Source organism: Brienomyrus brachyistius, chromosome 23 (genome assembly GCF_023856365.1).
Source record: "Brienomyrus brachyistius isolate T26 chromosome 23, BBRACH_0.4, whole genome shotgun sequence".
NCBI lineage: Eukaryota > Metazoa > Chordata > Actinopteri > Osteoglossiformes > Mormyridae > Brienomyrus > Brienomyrus brachyistius.
The window spans coordinates 8,701,403-8,724,378 of NC_064555.1; the positions used below are offsets into that span (position 1 = coordinate 8,701,403).

The window sequence follows — 22,976 nt, forward strand, 5'->3', positions numbered from 1 at the left end:
TACCATGTTGCTTGTGGTGTCCTGGGACCAGTACTCAGCAGTCCCGTTCATGACCTCCATCAGCCTCCTGTGTTTAGAGAAGAAGCTGTTGGGATTCCTTCTGTGGCACCTCTTCCTTTTCTTGGGAGGGTTCTCTGCCACCGGGGTGCTGCTAGGTGGCAGTGATTGAAGGGCAGCCTCGTCGCCTTGTAGAGGCAAACACAATTTTCTCTTTAAATTTCAATCCAAAGTGTTGAAAAATATCACACAAAAAAGTCCATATAATAAAATGCATGTGAAAATTAATACATACTTACCATTGCCTTGGTACAATAATGGGCAATGAAAGAATTGAAATGTATTCTGAGAATCCATAATACTGGCCAAAGACATCTGTACCCTTCAAAGTCAAAACTGATATGATGAGATTTAACTGCAAGCTGCCTTTTTATAGTGGTTCCTTATCTATGATATCACCATGGATTCAGGGGACGCGTTCTAGAACTAGTTGTGCGCCACGTTAACTACCGTGTTGACCCTAATATAAGTTTTTTTTTCCCTCAAAATATATCTAAAATGTGGTGTCATATTCGGGGTCTAGACAAAAAACTAAATACGGTATTTTTATCGAGTGTTTTGACATACCGTAACATAGAGATTTGCCATAATATTTCTTACGTAAGCGTGAGAATCTGAAGGCATGAGTGTCACGCCAGATACGTGCGAGTTTGCAACCCTGGCAATACGTGTGTTTAGCGTGTATCACTGAGTGTCATGCAAATGTGTGGTTTTCCTAGAGTGGTTGTCAAAGACAGAGACATTCATTTTAAAAGAGACGTCATATTATTTATTAATTTGGCTCAACATTTCTCTGCAATTTTTTTTTACTGTCTACATGTGGGTCTGCTCATCGAAAACATTCTCCGCCCTCAAGGCTTGTGGAGTTTATAATGTTCATTATCTGTTTTGGAATGTTGGCTGTTTAATACGCTTCTTTGAACCTGATTGTTTGTGGTTGCTCGTTAACGTATATGTTCTTGTCAAATAAAATAATTTTTCTTTATAAAGCTAAGGTTTGGTATTGTGTGTGTTTCTGTGTGTGTGTTTGTGGGGGGATCGTTTTATAAGCACGGTCGTCTTATATTCGGGTCAATACGGTATTAATCTAACTGTTAGGGTGTCATAACGCTATCTGTAATAATTATCTAACTAGAATTTGCACTCATCACAAGAATTCTTTGTTAACTTTGAAAAAAATGCCGTTATATCTGAGTATTCATTACAAATTCAGAAACTCAAGTTTGTTAGGCGGGGATGGCATGGTGGTGCAGTGGTTAGCACTGTTGCCTCACATCTCTGGGACCTGGGTTCGAGTCTCCGCCTGGGTCACACGTGTGTGGAGTTTGCATGTTCTCCTCATGTCGTCGTGGGGTTTCCTCCGGGTACTCCGGTTTCCCCCCACAGTCCAAAAACATGCTCAGGCTAATTGGAGTTGCTAAATTGCCCATAGGTGTGCGTGTGTGAGTGAATGGTGTGTGAGTGTACCCTGCCATGGGCTGGCCCCCCATCCAGGGTTGTTCCCTGCCTCGTGCCCATTGCTTCCGGGATAGGCTCCGGACCCCCCGCGACCCAGTAGGATAAGCGGTTTGGAAAATGGATGGATGGATGGATGGTTGCCAGACTTGTGTTTTTGGAGCCATTAGTCAAATGGATTTAAGATTTTAGATCGATCATGCGATCAGGATTAAATAGTGTTTGTATCCGCCAGTTGAGTACATGGGATTACATGTATACTAACGAAATTCCAGCCAACCATATAGTATTCTGATATGGAAGCACAACCCACGCAAAGCAAGGGTGCTTGAGTTAGTGGAGCAGGCATACTACTGGTTGGTAATATCGTGAGCTCCTTCAGAGGAAGCTTCGGTTGTCGGTGAAGCCACAATAGCTTAATTTTGGAGACATTGTGGATAAACACGGTATAAGACTTCGATAGTTTTTTTCCTTTTGCAGTTTAAAGTCCGACACGCAACGGTTTGCTTTTTGTATGAATTATTAATAAAAAAATGTGTGCTTGCAGTCCATTCATAAAGTGACTTTTTAAAAAATTCTTATGTGTGCAACGGCAACGTTAAGGTAATTTATTTAAGATAATTTAAGGTGGCTTAAATTCCAGCCAACCATATGGTATTCTTATAAGGAAGCATAACCTACGCAAAGCAAAGTGACTTTTCAAAAATTGTTAATGTGTGTAACAGCAACGTTAAGGTAATTTATCTTAAGGAAAAACTGTGACTGGAAGTAAGAAAAAAGAGAAAAGAACAATGTGAATTATCAGGGATTTTTGTGCATATAATAAAATTACGTAAATATAAAAAATAACCGAAGACAATGCCCTCGGTCGGTATAATTTACCGGCACGGTAAATGAGGAATGGGTTAATGTTAGTTACACTGCTCGGGATTTTATAGAGGCTGGTGAGCGTTGCAGTCATAATCTCGAACTATTCTTTCTGGGATCGTTTTTATAGTTCTCCACTTGAGAAATGACTTTTGGTCACGATATGTCCAGCAAGGAGATATGGTATTCTTTCTGAGTCTGCAAAGCAGGTGGAGACTACACCGTCCGCGATGCTGCTGCTGTTTTTCTACATTGAGTTTGCCTTTGATAATGGTAATCAGTAATAGATCATTTGACTTCATTTTATAATAACTAAAATTCATATTTAGTTTAGACATGGCATGCGTGTGCAGTTTGCGTGTTTTCCCTGTGTCATTGTAGGGTTTCCTCTGTGGGTGTGCCCTGCAATGGGTTGGCGCCCCATTCTTGGTTGTTCCTGCCTCGTGCCCAGAGTATGCATTAAGGTCATGCATTATGAAGGCATGTATATTGCAGAATATGCACTGACTCCTATGTAACCTTAATGTCCTCCAAGTATTACTTGCACTAGATGGCCAGCAGTAAGAAGCAAAAGACAATTTTGAAAATCAGTGTTATTTATGCAATGCTTTGCAGTCACATTTTAGAGTTTTTACAAATATGTAACTCACTCTGATTTCTGACTGTCTTGTTTCCACAAACTTTATTTAATATTTTTCTGTCATTAACTTCATTTTCCACCAACTGGAGCAACTTAACCACATTAAACGTCTGTCAAGGAAATGTGTTTACATATGTGTTAAGCCAGTTCCCAGTGCATAACATTTTAGCCCACATATATTAATGTAAACAACAATAATCATAGTAATAATAATACATATACTTCAGACAGAAGTAGCATATGTGTTTAATCGCCCCTGCCATGCTCGGTTTTTAAACAGTACATTTTCAATTAGAGATTAATCTGGACTGAAAATATTGGCCTGAAAATAGAACTAGCACAATTCTCTTATAATTCTGCATACAGTGTAAGGAAAACACATTGCTAATGAATTGGGAATTCTTTTAAAAGCACTACATACTTGCATTTTAATGAGTGATATACAGAACTTTCCTTTAACGTGGCTGATGATTTACGTGTTTTGAGCTTTTTCTGTTGGGCAGGTTCCGGCTTTCTCTATGGGTTGTGCTCAGTGAATAAACAATTGACCAACAGATTCATTAATGTTGTATGTCATCAGCCTAAATGGAGAGTATGTAATCAGAGTGATACAGGGAAAGGTGCTTCCCAGCAATTCCCATTTAAGTCCTGGCAGAAACTGGTCCCCATAAAGGAAAAAAAAAACGGGTATTCATCACGTTGTGGGAACATTGTGTCCCCATATGGTAAGGTATACCTGCTCACACACACACACACACACACACACACACAGTGGTGGACTTTGAACTGTTACCCCTAAAGAATACTGGATGTTCAAATACTTTATCAAAAAGCATGTCCTACACTTTAATCTTGAAAGACTTAAAGACAATTTGGCAATAAAAAATAATTTAAATATATAGTCTTCCACTAACTGACTGCAGGTCATTTGAAGATCCCCAGAAGAGTTGTGATTCTCATTTGGGTTTGTCCTTTAGTTCTGTGGCTCTGAAAATAACCACCTCTAGATGGGCTTTGTTCACTAGCTATGATTGTGTTATGCAGAAAGAAGTAGGGCCTAACACTTGTCTTTGTTGGGGCCTTCAAATCACTAAAACACTGTTGCCATCACATTGTCTTTTAACACTACTAGCAGGCTAGCAGCTAGAACTTTCTCCATGGTCTCTTGAGGGGAGATGGTGTGTGTGTGTGTGGGGGGGGGGGGGGGTAGGGGATAATTGGTGGGAATAGTTCATAGATTCTGAAAATGGTCATATCAGTGGAATGTGCAATAAAAGTATAATTTCAGACCTACAAAACACAACAAGGAGTCACAGCATTCAGGTAAAAGCACATTTATTATCTTTTACATTTCCAGGCGACCCATCCAGTGCTTCTAGATATTGTACAAATTGGTCAGTGTGGGATGAACTGGACCTAATGACTGGGCTATCCAGGGAATACTATACAATGCTGTCGTTTCTGACAGTACCAAAGCAAGTTTAAAAAGAGAATTTTCAGAATAATGCTTAATACAAAGCTCACGTGTGTAAATGTTATTTACATAAAGTAAAGATTTCGGCCAAATAACTGCTAAATTTGGATTTCTTTGGTGGTTTTTAATATGGCTCGTAGACTTTACGGCATAGATTCAGAGAACTGTTCACCGCCGAACGGTAGATGGCGCTCATGAGTTTTGCTACGACGTTTCATAGAATAACATGAATGCTTCTTGCCTGTCAGCATAAATATGGGGACTACATCCTGGTCTAGGTTATGTAGATGTATTCGTCTCATAAATTAACAATGTGTAGGGCTTCCAAGGTAGGTAACCGAGCACAGGAAAAAGCATGGTGTATTTCATCCATACCGCTGGGGTGTTACGCCGATGGCGGATCTTGGGTTTAAATGAATCGGGCTGCTTGCTGGTAGCCTGAGAGCCGAGCTGGTCTCAAAGTCATCGTTATCGTAAGCCAGCTCAATGATCACACGGACATCCACTGCCTTGGCTCTTGTGGTGGGTTTCAGTTTAATTTTTGTGCTAGAGGTAAGAGGAGATTGCTAAACCACGCGAAAGAGAACCTCACTGTGTGTATGTTATGATGATACGTACGTGTTAAAAGGCTGCTTGCAGGTCACTATGTGTAAAATGTTATAACGAATGCAAGTCACCGTATGTGAATTGCCAGTATGCATGTCCATCACTGTATAGATTCGGAAGTAAGCAATATGTATGATTTGTGAGGACGCATAAATATCCATGCTTAGGTGGGTATTGTAAAAGCTGACTGGTAGCTATGGTCAGTGTTCGAAAAGTTTGTTTCTTTTATATTTGGCCGATTAGGAATGGAGATGGTACATATACCATTTTTGCTTCGCTGTTGTGTTGCATTTATGGTAAATTGATAGTACTATTTCCCCCTTTTTTGGCACAGCTATATGGTTCAAGATGGCCATCTCCCAGTTCCGCCTTTTCAGGATTTGCACGTGTCTTGCATGGCTGTTGTCGTTCTTTAAAAGATTAATCTGCAGGTAAGTGTTAGAAGACGTAATGGGATATTGGGGTACTTTAGATTTTAAGCAAACTGGCTGTTTTCTGTCACATCAATACATAAATTAAGGAAGTTTTGTAAAGTATTGCAGCCTAAGTCAATGATAAAATATTGACGAGGCTATGTCACATCTTAGTAGCATCTCATAGCATGACTATAAATTTTAGGATGCTGGTGTGTTACAAACCTATGGGGGAGAACAGCATTTTTCTCATTCTCAGGTGCATTTGTTCCTATCTTCTCTCAGTTTGTCTTCTGCCTCTTTTGGAAATTTACTGTGCATTGTATTGCTACCCTTTTCGGGGGGGGCATCAGGTGCAGTGTGTTTATATGTTTAAAGGGTAGCACTGGTGCATCACACTACTCATGGGTGTTGGGGTTCAGTTGTGCCCTGACTTTGTGTGTGGAACTTGCTTGCTGATCTTCTGTCTAGAGCCCTTTATTAACTGTACTGTCACTCATAAGATGTTTTTCAAAATTGACAGTGGTTATTTTCCTCTATTCATTTTTAAAAGTCTGCTAGTTTACTTTTCATGTACAGTAAAACCTAGGATTGTGCGCATAATTCGTTCTGGAAACGTGCTCGTAATCCAAAGCACACATATATCAAAGCAAATTTTACCACTAGAAATAATGGAAACTCAGATGATTCATTCCACAACCCAAAACATTTATATAAAAATAATTAATACAAAATATAAAGTAAAAATACATAAAACAAATTAAGCCCCACTCTACCTTTGAAAAGAATCGTGGATGGTGTGAGGGAGACGAGAGAGGAGAAGAGGAGGGTTATTTTGTAGGACAACTTTCACTATAATTAACGGAATCACTGCTATCTGTTGGCTCACTAGAATCATTTTCTTTTTGTGCGACTTCAACAAGGAACCTATCCAATGACAGCCGCTTTTGCCTCCTTTCCAATCTCACAGAAATGTGGACATTGCATTGTCGTCAAACAGATTCATCACTTGCACTGCTGTACCATTATTTGGGTGGTGCTTTTCTACTAAATTACGACTATACGAGTGAGGCATGCTAACTCGGACCAAGCTTTGGAAACGATTACCTGCAATCCCGCAGTAATAGAGATAGAAGAACCATCGGCTCAGTAGCGATTACGTGACGCTCACCAGACAAAGCGTATACATAATACTCATATTGCAAGACCTCGCTCGTTTGTCAAGTTAAAATTAATTTAAAATTGTTGCTCGTCTTGCAAAGCACTCGCAAGCCAAGTTACTCGCAATCCGAGGTTTGACTGTACTTTGTTAGTTTTTATATAGGACCTGTAGGTTCTGTTGTGTTGGGACCCATGTTAAAGCGATGAATAAAAATTCTTTCCTATATTTAATCTAACATACTTTGAAGAAATGTAATCAAAGGTAAGTTTTGTTTTAGGAGGAAGATTACGTATCAATTTTGTCCCTCTTCTCCCCATCCAATCCATTGTTAGGTCCGGAAGGTTTCGAAAGCTCAGCGGCGATCAGATTTCTTTACCGACAACTGTGGATTTCTCATTACCCAAACAGGTTAGTAAAGCTCAAGTGTGATTTCAAAGGATTGATATTCCAAGTGTGTGACCTACCAAGTTGCAGTAGGGCACTGATGATTTTAGAAATCTTGTATATCGTTCTCAAGGGTCACTGTCACCCTGTACCCAGTAAGTGGCTATGTAAAACATCCATCCATCCATCAATTTTCCAAACCGCTTATCCTACTGGGTCGCGGGGGGTCCGGAGCCTATCCCGGAAGCAATGGGCACGAGGCAGGGAACAACCCAGGATGGGGTACCAGCCCATCGCAGGGCACACTCACACACCAGTCACTCTCACACGCACACCTACGGGCAATTTAGCAACTCCAATTAGCCTCAGCATGTTTTTGCACTGTGGGGGGAAACCGGAGTACCCGGAGGAAACCCCACGACGACATGGGGAGAACATGCAAACTCCACACACATGTAACCCAGGCGGAGACTCGAACCTGGGTCCCAGAGGTGTGAGGCAACAGTGCTAACCACTGCACCACCATGCCGCCCCCGCTATGTAAAACAGATAGATGAAATTATGGAGGAAACGATACTGAAATAGCAGCACTAGTGGACGGTGTCACTCTTCATGCTAGTTTTGCGAGTGATCGTCACTCATCATGCACCCAGGTGACACTATCTGTCACCTTGTTTAAGGAAATGTGAAAACATGACTGAACAGAGCCTTTCTGTCAAAGGAGATCTATGTTCGTTGAATATAAAATATACAGCCTCTTTTTAGAATATGTAATCATGACATTAAAGAATTTGTGGTTGGTTAGAATCAATTCCCAGCCGAAGAGAAGTTCTCCTTTAAGTCTGCCTGGGACCCCGATATGACGTGTTCGTTTTATGTAGCATTCTCCTAACAACTTTGGTGCCAGAATGTGACGGGAGCACTTTGCTGGATTGCTTGAATAAAAGAAATAACTTTGCTCACCAACTGAGAGGTCCGGAGTTTTATTCTAAGTGGCTCAGCCAGAGTTATCTGTGAGGTTGATTTATAATTTAACTAGCTTATTACATAAGTATGCAGAAACATCTTGCTGTATCTTGTTTGGTACATCATTTTTAGTTAATGGCACACAATACAATACGATGAATGAATGAATACTTTTTTTTTTGACAGGGTTGGAACCTAAAATTACAAGTAGTTCTTCAACACTGAAAACATTATGTAACTGTGGCTGTAAGTTGGTTATAACTGGTTACAGTGAGTTATAATTGATGGTTCGGGAGCATTTTGGTTTTGCAGTGAATTGCACCACTGGAGAGAGAATAGAAGTAGTCAGTAGACTGGTTTGAACATGAAACTTTGCAAAAAAAAAATTTTATTAAATTTTTTAATAATTGCACAGGCCAGTAACAATAACCCCATGGCCCGTAGCTGGCTAGCTTTTCTTCAGGTCTGATTTTCTTTAGAACATTCCCTGTGGGGAATGTGAAATTCTTTCACTGGAAAACCAGTGCAGTCAAAAATCACTGTTCCAGTGGCATTTAATGCCAAGCAACTGCTCGGACTGCTCATTTTGTCTCTGTCCCACTTCTGCAGCCGGAGATCGAGCAGTGGAGCTCCTGGGATGATGACGCCCCAACAAGCATCAAGATTGAGGGTGGCAACGGTGCCGTGCCCCTCCAACCCAGTGAGAATGAGGAGGAGCCTGACTACTTCAAAGACATGGCCCCCACCATCAGGAAAACGCAGAAGGTGACCCTCCTCAGGACTGATAGCCTTTAGCCTTGAAGCTGGGTGGCATGCAGTATTTCCCAATTTGATCTTGACGCTGAAGATCAGACAGGGGCTGGAGGCCCAGCCTCATATGACCGCGGTTTATACCTAACGACCTAGACTGGCATGAGCGTGCATAGCTCTAACATGGTCCTCCTCCATGTCGCCTAGATCATCTTGAAGAAGCGGGAGCCCCTGAACTTCTCACTGCTTGATGGGAGCACTGGCTTCTCCAGCCGCCTGGCCGTCACGCAGGACATGCCTTTCATCCAGCCGTCGGTGGGTGTGATCCTTCCAGTCCCTTCTTTGGGGCTTGTGCTCTCAGTGGGACCCTTATTCTAGCTGCAGTATAATAAGGGATGGCTTTATTAGAACATTGCTGCTTTGTTCTCTGATGGCCTGTTGTTTTTTTTATTATTATTTTTTTTATTTACCTTTGAGGAGGTCAACAGAAACCAAGAGATTTATTAGCACTTAAAAATACTGATGCCTGTTGGCTTGAAAAAAGCTGCTTATTGCTTACAGACGGTCCGAGGGCTCTCGGCTCACGGCTGAACCCCAGTGATGTCTCTGTCACAGGCTGAGTTGGGAGACCTGGACACCTGGCAAGAGCAGACGAATGCTTGGGAGGATGAGTCTGATGCTACCTGGGAGGCAGAAGAGGTGCTGAGGTGTGTTCTCTCCTCCGTCCCCCTCCTTCCCTCTCTGATTTATGTTCACAAGCACAAGCACTCCTAAGCCTGTGAGCGTAAGGAAACTGCTAGAACTTTTAATTTTCACACTGTAGGAATCATTAGTGTATAATATTGGAAAAACGCCAGTCAGTTCCCTTCTTTATTGGAAAATGTCGCATCTGCCTTGCTGTCATTTTTCTCCGAAACAGCAGGTGGCCACACATACCTTTCCCTTCAATAACTTCATCAACAGTAAAAAAAAAAAAATAATAATTTCCAGGTTCATAGATCGTTTTTCTTCTTTTATGCAGGCAGCAGAAGTTGGCCGAGAGGGAGAAACGGGCGATGGAACAGCAGAGGAAGAAAATGGAAAAGGAAGTGCAGAGACTGATGAAGAAAGAACAGAAAATAGCTGTCAAGCTTTCCTAACAGTGGCCGCACTCTGGTCATGATACAAGTTAAGGGATGTTATGGATTTCTGCATTGTATCCTGCTTCAGTAGATCAGATCCTCATAAAGCTACCTGTTAGTTACTGCTTTGGAGACAGTGAGGAAACTGCCGGCAGCGGGCCTGCTTTTCACAGCAGCCGATTTCCACAATTTTAGGGGACTTTTTAACTTCTTTGTCTTATCACTGGATGTTCGGCTCATGGACGATGACCTTCCACCCATCCTGGTCACTTCATATTGTTATATCTTATTCACTTTATTTATGGTGTTCATATTATTTATCTGAGGATGCTAATCCTTCTGTGTTCACACCCAGGTTTTTAGAGTACGAGACTGTGCACAACAATGACAGTGTTGATGATGATGATTATGGTGTTATTTCCGTTTTAATTGATCTGGTCATCAGCAGATTGGTTCAGGGATATAACCAATCACATTGTAGAGGAGGTAGGACCAACCAATCATTGTTCCCTCTGCCCTCAGAACATTTTTGTGTAAGTAAAACTCCCATGGGCACAGTGGGATGGTGGAGTGAGCCGCTGTTATATCACTAAAACCCAGCCAGAGTGAAGGCTTCCCTAGCAGCAGAGCTACACCAGTATTTCAGACTGCAGGAGCTATTTTTGGGAGGATTTCTGCGTTACTGCAAGCAATGAACACCTTAAAACAAGCTGGAAAGAAAAGCAGGTTCATGTGCTCTGAAGAACAGGTTGCCCTGGCAGTACAACTGAATTTTCTTCGTATCATGTATCTTTGGACACAGAATCTCTCACAGCCCTGGCAGCTGGCTCTTCCAGTGCCCATGCAGCACGATAATTACTCTTGGAGTTTATTTTGCATGTGGGTCCGTACCCTTTGTCATCGATTTTCCTCGGGATTGGGGCGGGGGGGTTATATCTTCATTTAGCTGTTAAGAGAAGGCAGGTTGGTTTTGGCCACATCTCCCATTCTGTGTGTGGTGATTTTGCTATTGGCATAAAAGCAAAGTAACCGAGTTTCTGAGAGACTGTTTTTGTGAGCTCGTCCTTCCACAGTCTTCTCTTTATGGCAGAGTATGTGCGTGTGCGAGAATAATGTTCACTGGTGATATAATTTTAAATATCTGTGGCTGGTTAGGAATGTGGATTGTGAACTAGGGCTAAGAGGATCAATGGGGTCGTTTATGTCCCGACGTGCTGCATTCTGACGGCGTATAGTGTGCTGTAGGCAGAATCATTCCATTTCTTTTGCCTCCTTTTGATACAGGTTTCACAAATTACAAAAGACTGTGATCCACTTCCAAAGTTTATTTTTGACATGGGTAAATCCATAACATTTGGGGTATTTTTAATATCCAGCCGTGAATATCTCTAGGATTATACAATACGCAGGCAGTAAATTTGCTCTTCTCAGAAGGGTTGCACTTGTTCCTTTTTGACCTGCAATGGCCACTTTGCTCTTCAGATGACCAGCAAGATACTAAACTGCATTGCTCTGCTTACGGAATGGCGTGTATGAGCCAGTATGACGTCAGTCACATGACTGCAACCCACATGGAATTACTGCAGTTATTCTGCACACTCGCCCCGATTTAGAATAAAAGCAGCGTTTGGCTCCTCACTATATGGGATGAGAAGTTTGGCACAGCAAACATCAGGCCAATAAAATTCCCTCCTATTGCAATCACTAAATTTATGAAGTCCATGCTTTTCAGAATAAACTACAATACGCCGTTCTCAGAAAAGGGTTACTTCCCAAGCTTATACTCACTCCAGTAGCATATCTTCCAGTAGAGGGACCTGAACAGATCGGCCCTGGATCCTGCTAGCAGGATAAGCAGCTGCTTTTAGGCACCAGAGATTCTAGTAATTAAAGAATAAGAACATCTAGTTTCCTGATAGAAACGCAGAGGCTATTTGTTGCAGCACTTGGTGGAGGTTAAGACATTAAGCTCCAAAAATCTTCAGCTCAAATGATTGCACGACGTAGGAGATGAGTCATGCTTTAATGCGGTAGAACATATGTAAATATTACACAGGTCACGTACGTCTACTATACCAGAGCATCATTTCATGTACAAGTAAACATGAACAGCTTGTATACCATCAAGTTCCCTAAAATACCTATAGTAAAATTTAAAATTGTCAATTTGACCACACACACACACACACACAAAAAATAACTAACATCTACCCTCCCTCCCCCCAACCAAACTTAAATATTCCATGCAATCTTCCATAAAGTGCAAATTACTCAAACTTTCAGCATTTGTCTCAGCCAATAACTGTGCGCAGTGCAAATTAACATGACGAAAAGCTGTGAATAACCAGCAAAGCAGACGTGAAGTGCTCTTTGAGTTTGTGCCCGTGGGTGAAGCCAGTTAAGCATTTGGCCCTAGGGAGGCTTGACGGAGGCTATGCAGGCCCACAAGACAGCAACCACGGATCAGCATTCCGATGTTGTACACTGGCACGCCCTTCCTCTTGTGCATGGCATATAGCCAAGCTACAGTTGGCAAAGCTGGTACAGCAAGAGCAACAAGGTCCACCAAGAAGCTACTGCTCCAGTATGACCTCTGAGCTACTACTGCCGATTGCCGCTCATTTGCCGGAGAGCAGGGTGGATGTGACCCATGGTCATATAGGCTCAGCCCAGTGTTGGAAATAAGATCAGAAGTCACCTCCAAAATGCCAGTGTCTTTGGGGACAACCTGAGCCAGGTTGGCATGCGGCTCCTCAAAGCGTGTTAAATCTGCCAACTCGGAGTACAGACCGGAGTCACTCGATTTCTCAGGAGTCAACAGGATAGGGGAAGCATGGCCACTGGTGGCCAAGTGCAGTAACGGGCTGATGTCCACAGCTTTCAGCACTGACACTGGGAGCGTTCCCTCTGCATGCAATTTCAATAGATGACAGAGGAAGTCTTGGAGATCCCAAGCACCTGTGATATCAGTCTGGACAGCCTTCTCACTAGGACTGTCCCAGCCTATGTCTGGAGGCAGACTGGTATGGGTCTTCTGCTCACAATGCAGCAGGACCAGCGTCTCTGCCCCCAGCCTTGAGTGGGCATCACTGCCAGGGTCAACTGCAGTGGATGTCAAGACCTGCTCAAAAATGTCTGTCTGGTTTGCCATCTCATCATTAACCAATAAACCACTGTCAGCCATTTCCTCAATAGCTTGGTCCTCCAGGGCCAGTCCACCCTCCAGTTTGGCCATCGACCCAGTAGGGGAGTCACAGATAAAGTCCAAGGCAGATTCATCGTGCAGGGAACCACTTTGTGCCATCTCCATGCTGTGGAGCAATGACTCCAACTTCCTGTTCTGGATGTTGATGTCTGTGAAGTACTTCTGAATGCCCTTGTCCTTCTCGGTCAAGCTACTCCTCATGGTCTCCACCACCTGGCGGAGCTGCCCGATCTCCTTACGCGCCTCCTTCAGGGCCAGCTGGGCCTCCACTCGGTGGCACTCCTCCTCAATCCAGTCCTCCCGCATCCGTTCCAGCTGCGCCTTTAACTCCTCGATCTCAGACTCCCTGCAAGAAAGAACCGCTTCTATTACGCAAAGAGTCGGCAGTACATTGGAGAAGTCTGCCTGCTCCTAGTAATTTATTACTGCTGTAGACATCATAGCCCACCGTTCCTGAGCTCTGCTCTCAGAGTCCTTCAGCTTGGTTTTCAGGTGCCTGATGGCAACTTCCTTCTGTTGTAATGGAGTCAGATACTGTTCAGGGTTGGGGGCCTTGATTCCATAGCTTTCCACACAAGACAAGCGGCCAGAGCTTGACCTCCTGAAGAGAAAGTCCATCAATATTCAGAAGGGATTTTAGGAATGGCCAAACATTCAAATACTTGTATATTCCAAATGCAAATATGAATGTTCACAGAAAGCTCTGTAGATAAATATATCTACCTATATATTTGAGTGCCATGTGAGCAGAACATGCTGGTAGCCATGCCCAACGTGCTTGAATTCAACAAGTGAAACTATACCTGGTAGTAGGACTGCTGTTACTGCTACTGCTGTTGGAGGGAGGAGCACGTGGGGATGTCCTGTAGAGTGCAGAGACCAGCTCTTTGTCCTGGGCCATGGAGGTGCTTAACAGAGTTTTATTCAGTAGGACGCCACCCTTGGTCTGGGAACCACGGCTAAGATAAGAGAGGGCTGTCAAACCATGGAAGACCCCTTGGCAGCATCCTTCTAAAGGCACATGAAGAACCGTTGTCTTCTTTAGGTAATTGGAATGTTAGGGTTACCCTCAGAGATGACCCATCAGTGTAATGTAGAATGCTTTTTCCCCCCATGGAACAACATTTCTGAATGAAAATTATTCACACGCACTGCAAGCCTAAGTTTGCTCCCAAATAGGGGAGCCATTAAATTGCTCATACTTGGTCTCAACATAGAATCATTCTGCTTTGTTTGGATTCTGACCCCCTGGTAGGCAACATTTGAACATGTTTATGGACTAATATACACCCTGACAAGCATTAGGTCTTTTCTTTCATCTTATGTAGTCAAAAAAATTGTTCAGCACACTCCTGACTGCAGCAGCACCTGCGTGGGTAGCAGATTTTCTTCCCTCCAGAGCTGGTGGCCAATGTCCGGCTTGCCCCAAGACTACCAGCACTACTGGATGAGCTGAAGTCTGCTTCACTGCCTGACAGGGAGAGAGAATTGGTCACTGTAAACACCCGTTCATCCCACTTCTGCCTTCCAGCAGTGTACAGTTGCTGGCAATTAGCCAGACAAGAGAATCACAAAAATGCCCAATAAAGGGTTTGGAGGGTTCAATAGGATCAAGATTATTGCTTCAAGAAGGGACCATCAACAAATTTGTTAACAACAAGCGCTTTAAAAACCTGCCTGGGTAGTTCAGGGGCCAGACTATTGGCAGATTGATTGAGAAAAACATTGGACTCAGACGAGAAGTCATTTTGCATTTATATCAGTGAAATGCACAAAAACACCCTTATCCAATTAAATCAATCTACTGTAGTAAGTCCATTAAACCTAGAGCAACAAAATAAGATCCAGCATAACCTTTTAACAAATTTATTAAAAGTTTTGACCGTGGGATAAAACGAACATTCAAGCAAAGCGTCTGGTACAACAATCGCCATGTCTGGCTAAAAATAGACCATGGTAGTAAAACTTGCTTCACAAGCAGAGAGAGAACATGAAAGCCCAGTCTTTATGGGCGACAATTAAACTAAATAAAAGGAAAAAAAGTTATAATGTCAACAAGATCAACTTACAGGAGTGATACCTCTTACCCTGTGATATAACCATGCTAGTGCAAACCTTTAGAACATTTGTGGTCGAACAAACAAAGGCAGGAGGAAAAACTGTGGGTGGGGGGGAAAAGTGCTGAGGAAAATTATTTCAATCAAACCCTCACCTCCCCGCATGGTGAAAATAAATTGCGGTGTAATTATTTTAATTGGAAAGAAAGGTTCACACCCAGTGTCATTCAAACCTTCCTTTTAGTTGGCAATTACGCTTTAGTCTATCTACCAGGCTTGTACCCAATTTACCAATTAAGCACATTCCACCTTTCATTGTGGAAGCAAATACTGGTCATGATATATTAAGATTAGCTGTATTCTGGTAAAACAAAATTGGTGTTAATCTCAAAAACATAAAGCATTTTACCTGTTCCAAAGGCTGTTTCCTGTCCCCTCAAATGGGTCATTCTGTTTCATGCTAGTGTCTAATATCCCTATATGGTCATTAATTAGTGATTAATAATTGTACCAATGCTTTTTTTCATCCCATCTGGACAAAATTTAATGTTCACCTGCTTAGCGAACAATCCTTTCCAAATAAATTTACCCAGAAGGTTCTTTTTATTAGAACAATATAAATGTTTCTCCTTCAGGACTCACTTGGCCCCAGTTATGCCTTGAACCAGTAACCAGCAACATTAATCCCTCTGCCAGAGCACCTGCTCCACCTATACAATCAAATATACAGTAATGTCTAGTTAAAGAAAATGTATTCAAGTAAAGGCCTATAAAAACATTTTATTATCAACATTTCAATGAATAATATCACATGTGTGTTTGGCCAATATTGTAGGCCTATATCCAGAATGTATACAGAGAAAAGTCTCACCTCTGGGGCCTGCCGAGGGTCTCTGCTCTCTCTTTGGCCTGATGGGGGGTACGTTCCACTCAGCCATTGCGTGGGTCCGTGCCCTTCTCACCTTCCCCTTGCGCTCGTTAGGCGAGGGGGACCCCAGGGGACTGCTTTCGGAGCCAGTGGGGGTCTTGGAAGGGGAAGCCAACTGGCTACTAGGGCATCCCGTGTCATCTGAGTGGGAGAGCGAGGAGGCAGTAGGGCACAGCATCCAGACAAAAGTGGTGGTCCACTAAGGTGGCAGTCTACAAAGTAGTAGTCTACAAAGGTGGCAGTGTACAAAGTAATGGTCTGCAAAGATGGTGATCTACAATAGGAACAACTACTCCAGCCAGGGCTAGACTAGGATAGGACTTTGGGGTCCGCCATGGTAAATTTTGCCAGCCCACTGGCCCACAGGGAAAATGCCTCAGATTCCAGATGGCCAGTGCAGCCCTAATTCCAGCTAGCGTCCTGCTAACAGTGCTGCTAGTGAATGAGGTCAAATAATCACTGTTGCACTACTATAGAGCTATACATTCTGTGCAGATACTGTAAAAGACAAGTTCTATGAGAAATACATAGTCATCTGCCAACATGCTGTACATTTTACCATCTGTTACTGATACCTCCACAGCTGGCCCCTCTGAGCTCTTCACCTGCAAAATTCTCGAATCGACAATCATTTTTGCTATGACAGCTATCTCAGCAAATCTCGGAATACCAATGAAAACATACTGAACACACAAAGTACTAGGTTACTTCTATTATTTACAAGATTAATTTTTTTAACTATACTGGGGGGCGGGAGCGGGGAATTGGGTGGCTTTGTAGCAGGAGCCCATGTAATTCAAGCGTTCAAGCGTTTTTGTATGTTTGCAGATGTATAAATGCATGCGTCATAAGTTACACAGTCTATTATATATATAAAAAACTGAAAACATTAAATAAAGTTCTCGGGTTTAAACTTTGTTACACTGATATTTGCGACTAGTAAGGAGGTACCTGAACAGAAACTGCTGGTGCTAACTGTTCCCTTGGAGTGATCGGAGATGAGGTCGCAGTCTCTGTTATCCTCTTCGGAAAATGGTGACTCCGTCAGCGGCGATTCTGCCTGATCGGGGCTCTGAGGACGAAGGATCAGCCGTGGGATGCGGCTGCGTGGCCTCTCCTTTCCCTGCGCCCGGTACTCCTGCCAGCAACACGACCAGCCCTACAGTCATTTGTGGTAATTCCGAGAGGCCGCGAAAAATCTATTTAAGACATTAGTACATGTATGCACTATATTTTCTGCGGAAAACTCTACACGTCTTTCACGGATCCTGCCTCCTTAAATTCTGCTAGATCATACGCAGCATGCGCATCTAAAAATCTGGGATACATATTTTTAACTACAGCGTAATAAATAAATGAATGAATGAATGTCTTAAGTGCAAGTAAGAGCAAAGTCATTCGACCATAAAAAACAGTCAATGCTGGTAATCCGCAAGAAGGAAAAAAACACGGCTAATATCCCACGCTGCGACAATACTCCAGTTAAGAGATCGCATGTTACGATTAAAGGTAGGTACAACAAAATCAAAAGTACTTCTGAATCCGCTCTCATTAAAAAATGCATGCAGACAAGCAAAGCACCGGCCGGGATAAAAGAAAAGCATAACAGACACCTCGTGTTCTGGGAATGGTCCCATTCCGCTGGAAAAGGCAGTTTGTGAGCTGTAAACCTGCCAAGGGAAGAAAAACGAGTTTAGACTCATGCGGCACTGCGCCATTAAGACACGTGGCATTCAGGAAAAAGAAGCTTCAGCGCCGTCACTGGAAGATAACGGTGCGAGCGCTCCTTACTGATGACATTTACTCAGTCATCCAAGTCATGCTAAAATGAACTCCTAGCCTGTCGCTGCTTTCCTTTTTATTAATGTGGTGTCACACTAAAATCCAAATACTTGACGGAGTAAAAGAAAGTGGGATATTGAGGAGACACAACTTAACTTTCAGTACAAATTTATTGAGCATTGGGCTATTTATTGGGCACAATTACGCCGTGCAAGTACCTTATAAGTAAAACTAATGTTATATCTAGTGAAATATTTGGATTTTCGATACTATTTTGCACAAATATGCGTTTCCTGTTATGTTACATGTACAACAGACCTATTTGATAATAGTACAGGTATATTAAAGCTGCCATTAAGCCCTGTTGTTTGGTTATTTCAGTAAAAGATACTGCTTGGAATTTTAACATTGTGCAATGTTAGTCTGACTGGAGCTTAATGTATGCTTATAAAATAGCTTTTGCTGTACTCTTCATTGCTGGATTGATTTATGCTGGAACTAGATAGAAAGAGGAAGTTATTTGATATATTTACAGTATAAATTCCTAGTAAGAAAAGGAGATGAATGTGTGAGGTGGTATTGATCTCTCACATCTGACCTACTAAGCTGTCAAAAAGGAAAAAGACTGGCCACATACACAGATATGTCAACATTATTTAACTTTGGTTAAATAATTAACTAATATAAGAGCTAATCCTCGGTTTGTTCATGGAGTGGAGCAGAGACTCCTGGATTACGTGTACAAGAGCTTTTGTAATTTCAAAAACTACCAGAATACTGTTACAAATGAATCCTGTCCTTCTGAGATTCTCTCTCTGAAAACCCGGCTATGTCTAACACTCTTCATATCCATGATCTCATTAAGCACAGCTCTGTCCCCTTCTTCCATTCCTATTATTGTTTACTCCAGACCATCGACCTGTAAGGGCATCTGCTAGAGATCTCACTGGCAATAAAATGTCTTCACATATCACTGCCCCCCTCTGTTAACTTCACTGCCTACCTGTCGCCTTCCATATACAGGATAAACAAGTTCTGTAGACTTTTAAGGCCCCAGTATATTGCAGAGTTTAATAATGTTATTTTCGCATTGTAGTGTGAACAGGACTGTCTTTTTCTTGCCATAGCAAAAGCAGTTCCAAACCCTCTCCTTCCCTCTCCTACCCTAGCCCTTATGTGCTAATTATAAACAAGCAATAATGAGCTCATTATTGCTTGTTTATGATTAGCACACAAGGGCTACCGTAATGTATCATTCTGAGGAAACTTTCATTTCTCCTTGATTGCATTCGGAACATTGTCACATTGGCATGAAGGCATTTACATTTAAGAGTAAAATTAGGTGATGCTTTGCAGAGCTGCTACACTCTGGCTGGCAACAGAACTAGCAAATAGCAGCAGAGGAAAGGTGCTCGAAGGACAGTGTCCATCATTTTGGTCCTGGAAATAAGGGCAGAGGACAGCAGAATTGTGCTGTTTCAGACTTGGGTCCCGCATTGTTAACAGGTCTCCACTGTGGAAGGGGATCCCTATTATCGCAGCTAATGGTGGTAAAGCAGTAAAACCGCAATTCAGAAATATGGCGCTGTGTGATGTCATAAGAACAAAATCTATTGGACCAATCTAACCTAAGCGGGGGGACATGGTTCCGCGTTTCCTCTTTCATGTTCATATTTTATTAGTCCATTGAGGAAAATGTTCCCGCATTTCCTGTTGTTACGTTGCAGCCTTAGCAACAGCGATTACGTAGTCAGCACACCGTACATTTTTGACAGCCTGTTAGAGCTGATCACCGGGAATGCGCAGCTCCGTGGCAGCATTTCCTCTCATCCAGTGTCCCAAGGCATCATCACAGCGATAGGAAACGAAGGCGCAGCCGGTTACCAGTGGGTCGCCTGCCTGAACCACAGTAACAGCAACCGACTGAGAAAGGCAGCGAACGCGCAGGGCATTTTGGGATTTTTTTCTCTGCACTTGGGTGGGTTTTGTCAGTATTTGGATGAGAGAATCGCGTTTCACATTAACTCGATCTTCACATTAATTGTCATGTTAAATATATTGGGAACAGCTGTTAGTCTTGGTCAGACCACTTATTTAACTTCTTCACGCAATTCAGTTCGTCCGTATTCCTTACGTACATAAATAAAGATGCAGCAGCCGGTTCTATAAATATAGCAAGGGGGGCTCAAACTGTTGAAATGATCAGGGGTTAAGTCAAATTTTCCCGGGGCTTGTCTTTTTTTTATTTATTTGGAAGGAAGACTGGCATCGGGGCTAACGACGCCCATGTTAAGTAGTTATTTTTTAAGCTGTATTCTTGGTTAGTTTGATTTCCATTTTAGAAGTTGCGCCTCCTTGTATCTGCATATAGGTGTTCCGGTAATTCAAAAGCATGCTCAGAATAATCCGATTGCGATTCGATGAAGGTATTGTTGTGGTTTTGAAAAAAAAAAACCTGGCACCAAGGGCGTAAAAATTTGGGTATGCAGGTTAGGTCCATCTACCTACCAATATTGTAAGAGTACCGTGTGTTAAGGGGGTCGGAGTTGATTTGGTTACAGTATTGAAAACAAACCTACGCCCTTACCAGGCACCATCATTAAAAATCTAAGCACTGTAAGCTCTTAATAATGTCGCTATAGTAACCTACTGTTAAATCAGGCTCTCTCAAAGCCTTCAAATATAAAGCACAATTTGATTTAAAATATAACACAACAATATTTTGTGAATTTTGAGGTTTTATTCAGACGTAAGGCGTAAACCTGTTATTAAATACTTGAATGCTATTATAAATAATAAAACTCAACCCAATACCTCGTGATTTCTGGATCCTGCATGAAAACTGTATAAGGGCGTATCAACAAGAAAATCGCGTTAACGTCTTATTGAAAGCCACCAAGCTAAAAAATAAAATGCATTTTTTGCCCCCAACAGATACCGAGAAAACCTAACATTACTCGCGAGTTGCACTACTTGTTTGTTAAATCCATTTAATACGAATCCTAGCTTGCAACGACTGAATATAATTAGTAATGCATTTGCTGTATAACCGCGTTACTACCTGTTTAAATAAGGCAGGTTCCATATATATATATATATATATATATATATATATATATATAAAAATTATATATTGAAATGTACTTGCCTTTTATGACGAAACGTTTAGAAATAATTCAGCGGTCTTCTAAAGAAGATGCGGATCCACTTATTAAACAATTCACCCAATTTCCTGCTTTTCTGAAGGAACGACCGACTGATCGACTGATCTGAATGCGTTAGCCTGACTGCCTAATATATAGCAATACTCTAGCTGAGACGAGCAGTCATGTAAGAAGGCAGCTCCCATCTGAATTACGTGATACTGGACGTAAGAAATTCGACTAACATTATAAGGATTACGTTACATAACACAGTTAACTATTTAGGTGCTTCTCTTAAGTTTTCTAAAATCGTAATGAGTTATAGTTCTTGCGAAGAAGACGATGATTTCAAATGGCATATTTATAAAAAATTAGTAGAGGTAGTTTGCGTGAAAAATGAAGCAGTCTGGAAAAACAAACGAAGACCAATTGATTTATTGATTGATCGATTAATTGATTGATTGATTGATTGATTTATTCATTCATTGACATTCCTGATTATTGGAGCAGTCGTTAAATTCATGCCTATGAATTGAAGTACATACACTAACGGGCCTACTGGGTCTAACGTGAGCGAAAGACCACAAACACAACAAAGCTCTTTCTCCCGCGTGGCTAAATTATTACTTTATTGCCAGCCTTTATCGGTAGAATATAAAGCAGGCTACTCAAAAGTTCCAATTTTAAAATCATTTGTGATTAAGACAGCGGGACAGTTGTCTAAAAAAGAGCTTACATCACGGTTGAAAGGGTGTGATCAGGCGTACCATACATTATTACCCCCGTCTATTCATGTGCAGTTATAGGGGTAATTCCTGTACATAATGCATGCTGTAATGACCGCGACTTTCATTCAGCAATGTTTGTTCGTTAATCATACATAGAAAACTGAAAAGACATGAAAATGTAGCCCAATTCGTATAACAACAGCTCAATCAGTGGTTTTACTATTATTTTATACTACTTGTTTCCTCTACAAATTGCTTGCTCCATGTTATGTTTGACTGAAAATCAGTTTTCCTCATACGTTGGCGCCATATAGGAGTGACCGGCCCTGGTAGTACCCAATTACTTCATTCTTTATTTGCTGTATAATAGATAGATAGATAGATAGATAGATAGATAGATAGATAGATAGATAGATAGATAGATAGATAGATAGATAGATCATTTAAAATATATGAGCGAAAGACCCCCTAACACGTCGGCTGTCCATGGTGCTGAAGTCAGTTGATTGCTTGAGAGGTAACCCATAGTCATGGGGTGTTGCGATTCATGTTAAAGTTTTTTAAAAATATTTAATGTGTGATATTTCCTGTGTTATTTCAATATCAATCCGAACCTGTAAATTACAGAATTTCCCCAATGATTACCGAAACACTTGTGCAAGAAATTTGTTCGCATAGGCCCACTGCTATTATCATTCGTAATGATAAATGGAAACATGATAGCAGAGAATATGACGTTGAAAGCCTTTGAAAGCCCGCTCTCTGTTGAAATTAGGGACGAGATGGATGAAATCAAAGTTTAACAAACATGACGCAACGCAATTCGTATAATTTATGGATATCTATATTTACTGTTCATTATGGTAAGTAGCTTCCCCTTGAACAACAGTAGCTTTATTAAATTTTATTTTGGTTGTTGCTGAAGTCATTATTTGGAAATTTAGGCTTAAGTAATCTTACCTGGTGCTTAAGGTTTAAATCAGTTACCAACTGACAAGTTACTCTGACGTCTGAAGGACAGTGGACGTTGAGGGAAGGAAATGCGTGACCCTTGTCAGTAAGTGGAAAAATGTAACGGAGGAAGAAAGATACCCACGAAATATTAAATCTAAAAAATACTGCCTGGTATTGTCCATTAATTACATCACATTTAACAACTGGGGTTTTAATTAATTCTCAGTTGCTGAAACGAAAAATATTAGTAGCAAATATTAAATAACATTAAAGACAGCCATTCA

The 22,976-nt window shown here is 41.7% G+C and overlaps 2 protein-coding genes across 6 annotated transcripts; one reads left to right on the forward strand and one right to left on the reverse strand.

The window, feature by feature from the left end:
- Positions 1-4,704: 4,704 nt before the first annotated feature.
- Positions 4,705-10,301, forward strand: LOC125719242 (receptor-binding cancer antigen expressed on SiSo cells-like). 3 transcript variants are annotated; one of them, XM_048993835.1, is made up of 7 exons: positions 4,705-4,822; positions 5,434-5,530; positions 7,007-7,082; positions 8,634-8,789; positions 8,982-9,089; positions 9,390-9,481; positions 9,796-10,301. In XM_048993835.1, the coding sequence occupies exons 2-7, from the start codon at positions 5,448-5,450 to the stop codon at positions 9,911-9,913; spliced, it is 633 nt and encodes a 210-aa protein (XP_048849792.1). In that variant the 5' UTR covers positions 4,705-4,822; positions 5,434-5,447; the 3' UTR covers positions 9,914-10,301. The 3 variants fall into 3 exon arrangements, with proteins under 3 accessions (XP_048849792.1, XP_048849791.1, XP_048849790.1); XM_048993834.1 differs by having other exon boundaries at positions 4,711-5,045; XM_048993833.1 differs by having other exon boundaries at positions 4,712-5,015.
- Positions 10,302-11,901: 1,600 nt separating this feature from the next.
- LOC125719240 (syntabulin-like) lies at positions 11,902-21,211 on the reverse strand. 3 transcript variants are annotated; one of them, XM_048993830.1, is made up of 8 exons: positions 21,016-21,211; positions 17,699-17,755; positions 17,037-17,223; positions 16,029-16,226; positions 14,469-14,571; positions 13,904-14,059; positions 13,549-13,701; positions 11,902-13,446 (listed from the first exon to the last, which is right to left on the reverse strand). In XM_048993830.1, exons 2-8 carry the CDS (start codon positions 17,720-17,722, stop codon positions 12,294-12,296), a joined length of 1,974 nt encoding a protein of 657 aa, XP_048849787.1. In that variant the 5' UTR covers positions 17,723-17,755; positions 21,016-21,211; the 3' UTR covers positions 11,902-12,293. The 3 variants fall into 3 exon arrangements, with proteins under 3 accessions (XP_048849787.1, XP_048849786.1, XP_048849788.1); XM_048993829.1 differs by lacking the exon at positions 21,016-21,211 and having other exon boundaries at positions 17,699-17,875; XM_048993831.1 differs by lacking the exons at positions 16,029-16,226; positions 17,037-17,223; positions 17,699-17,755; positions 21,016-21,211 and adding an exon at positions 15,170-15,994.
- Between the last annotated feature and the right edge of the window lie 1,765 nt (positions 21,212-22,976).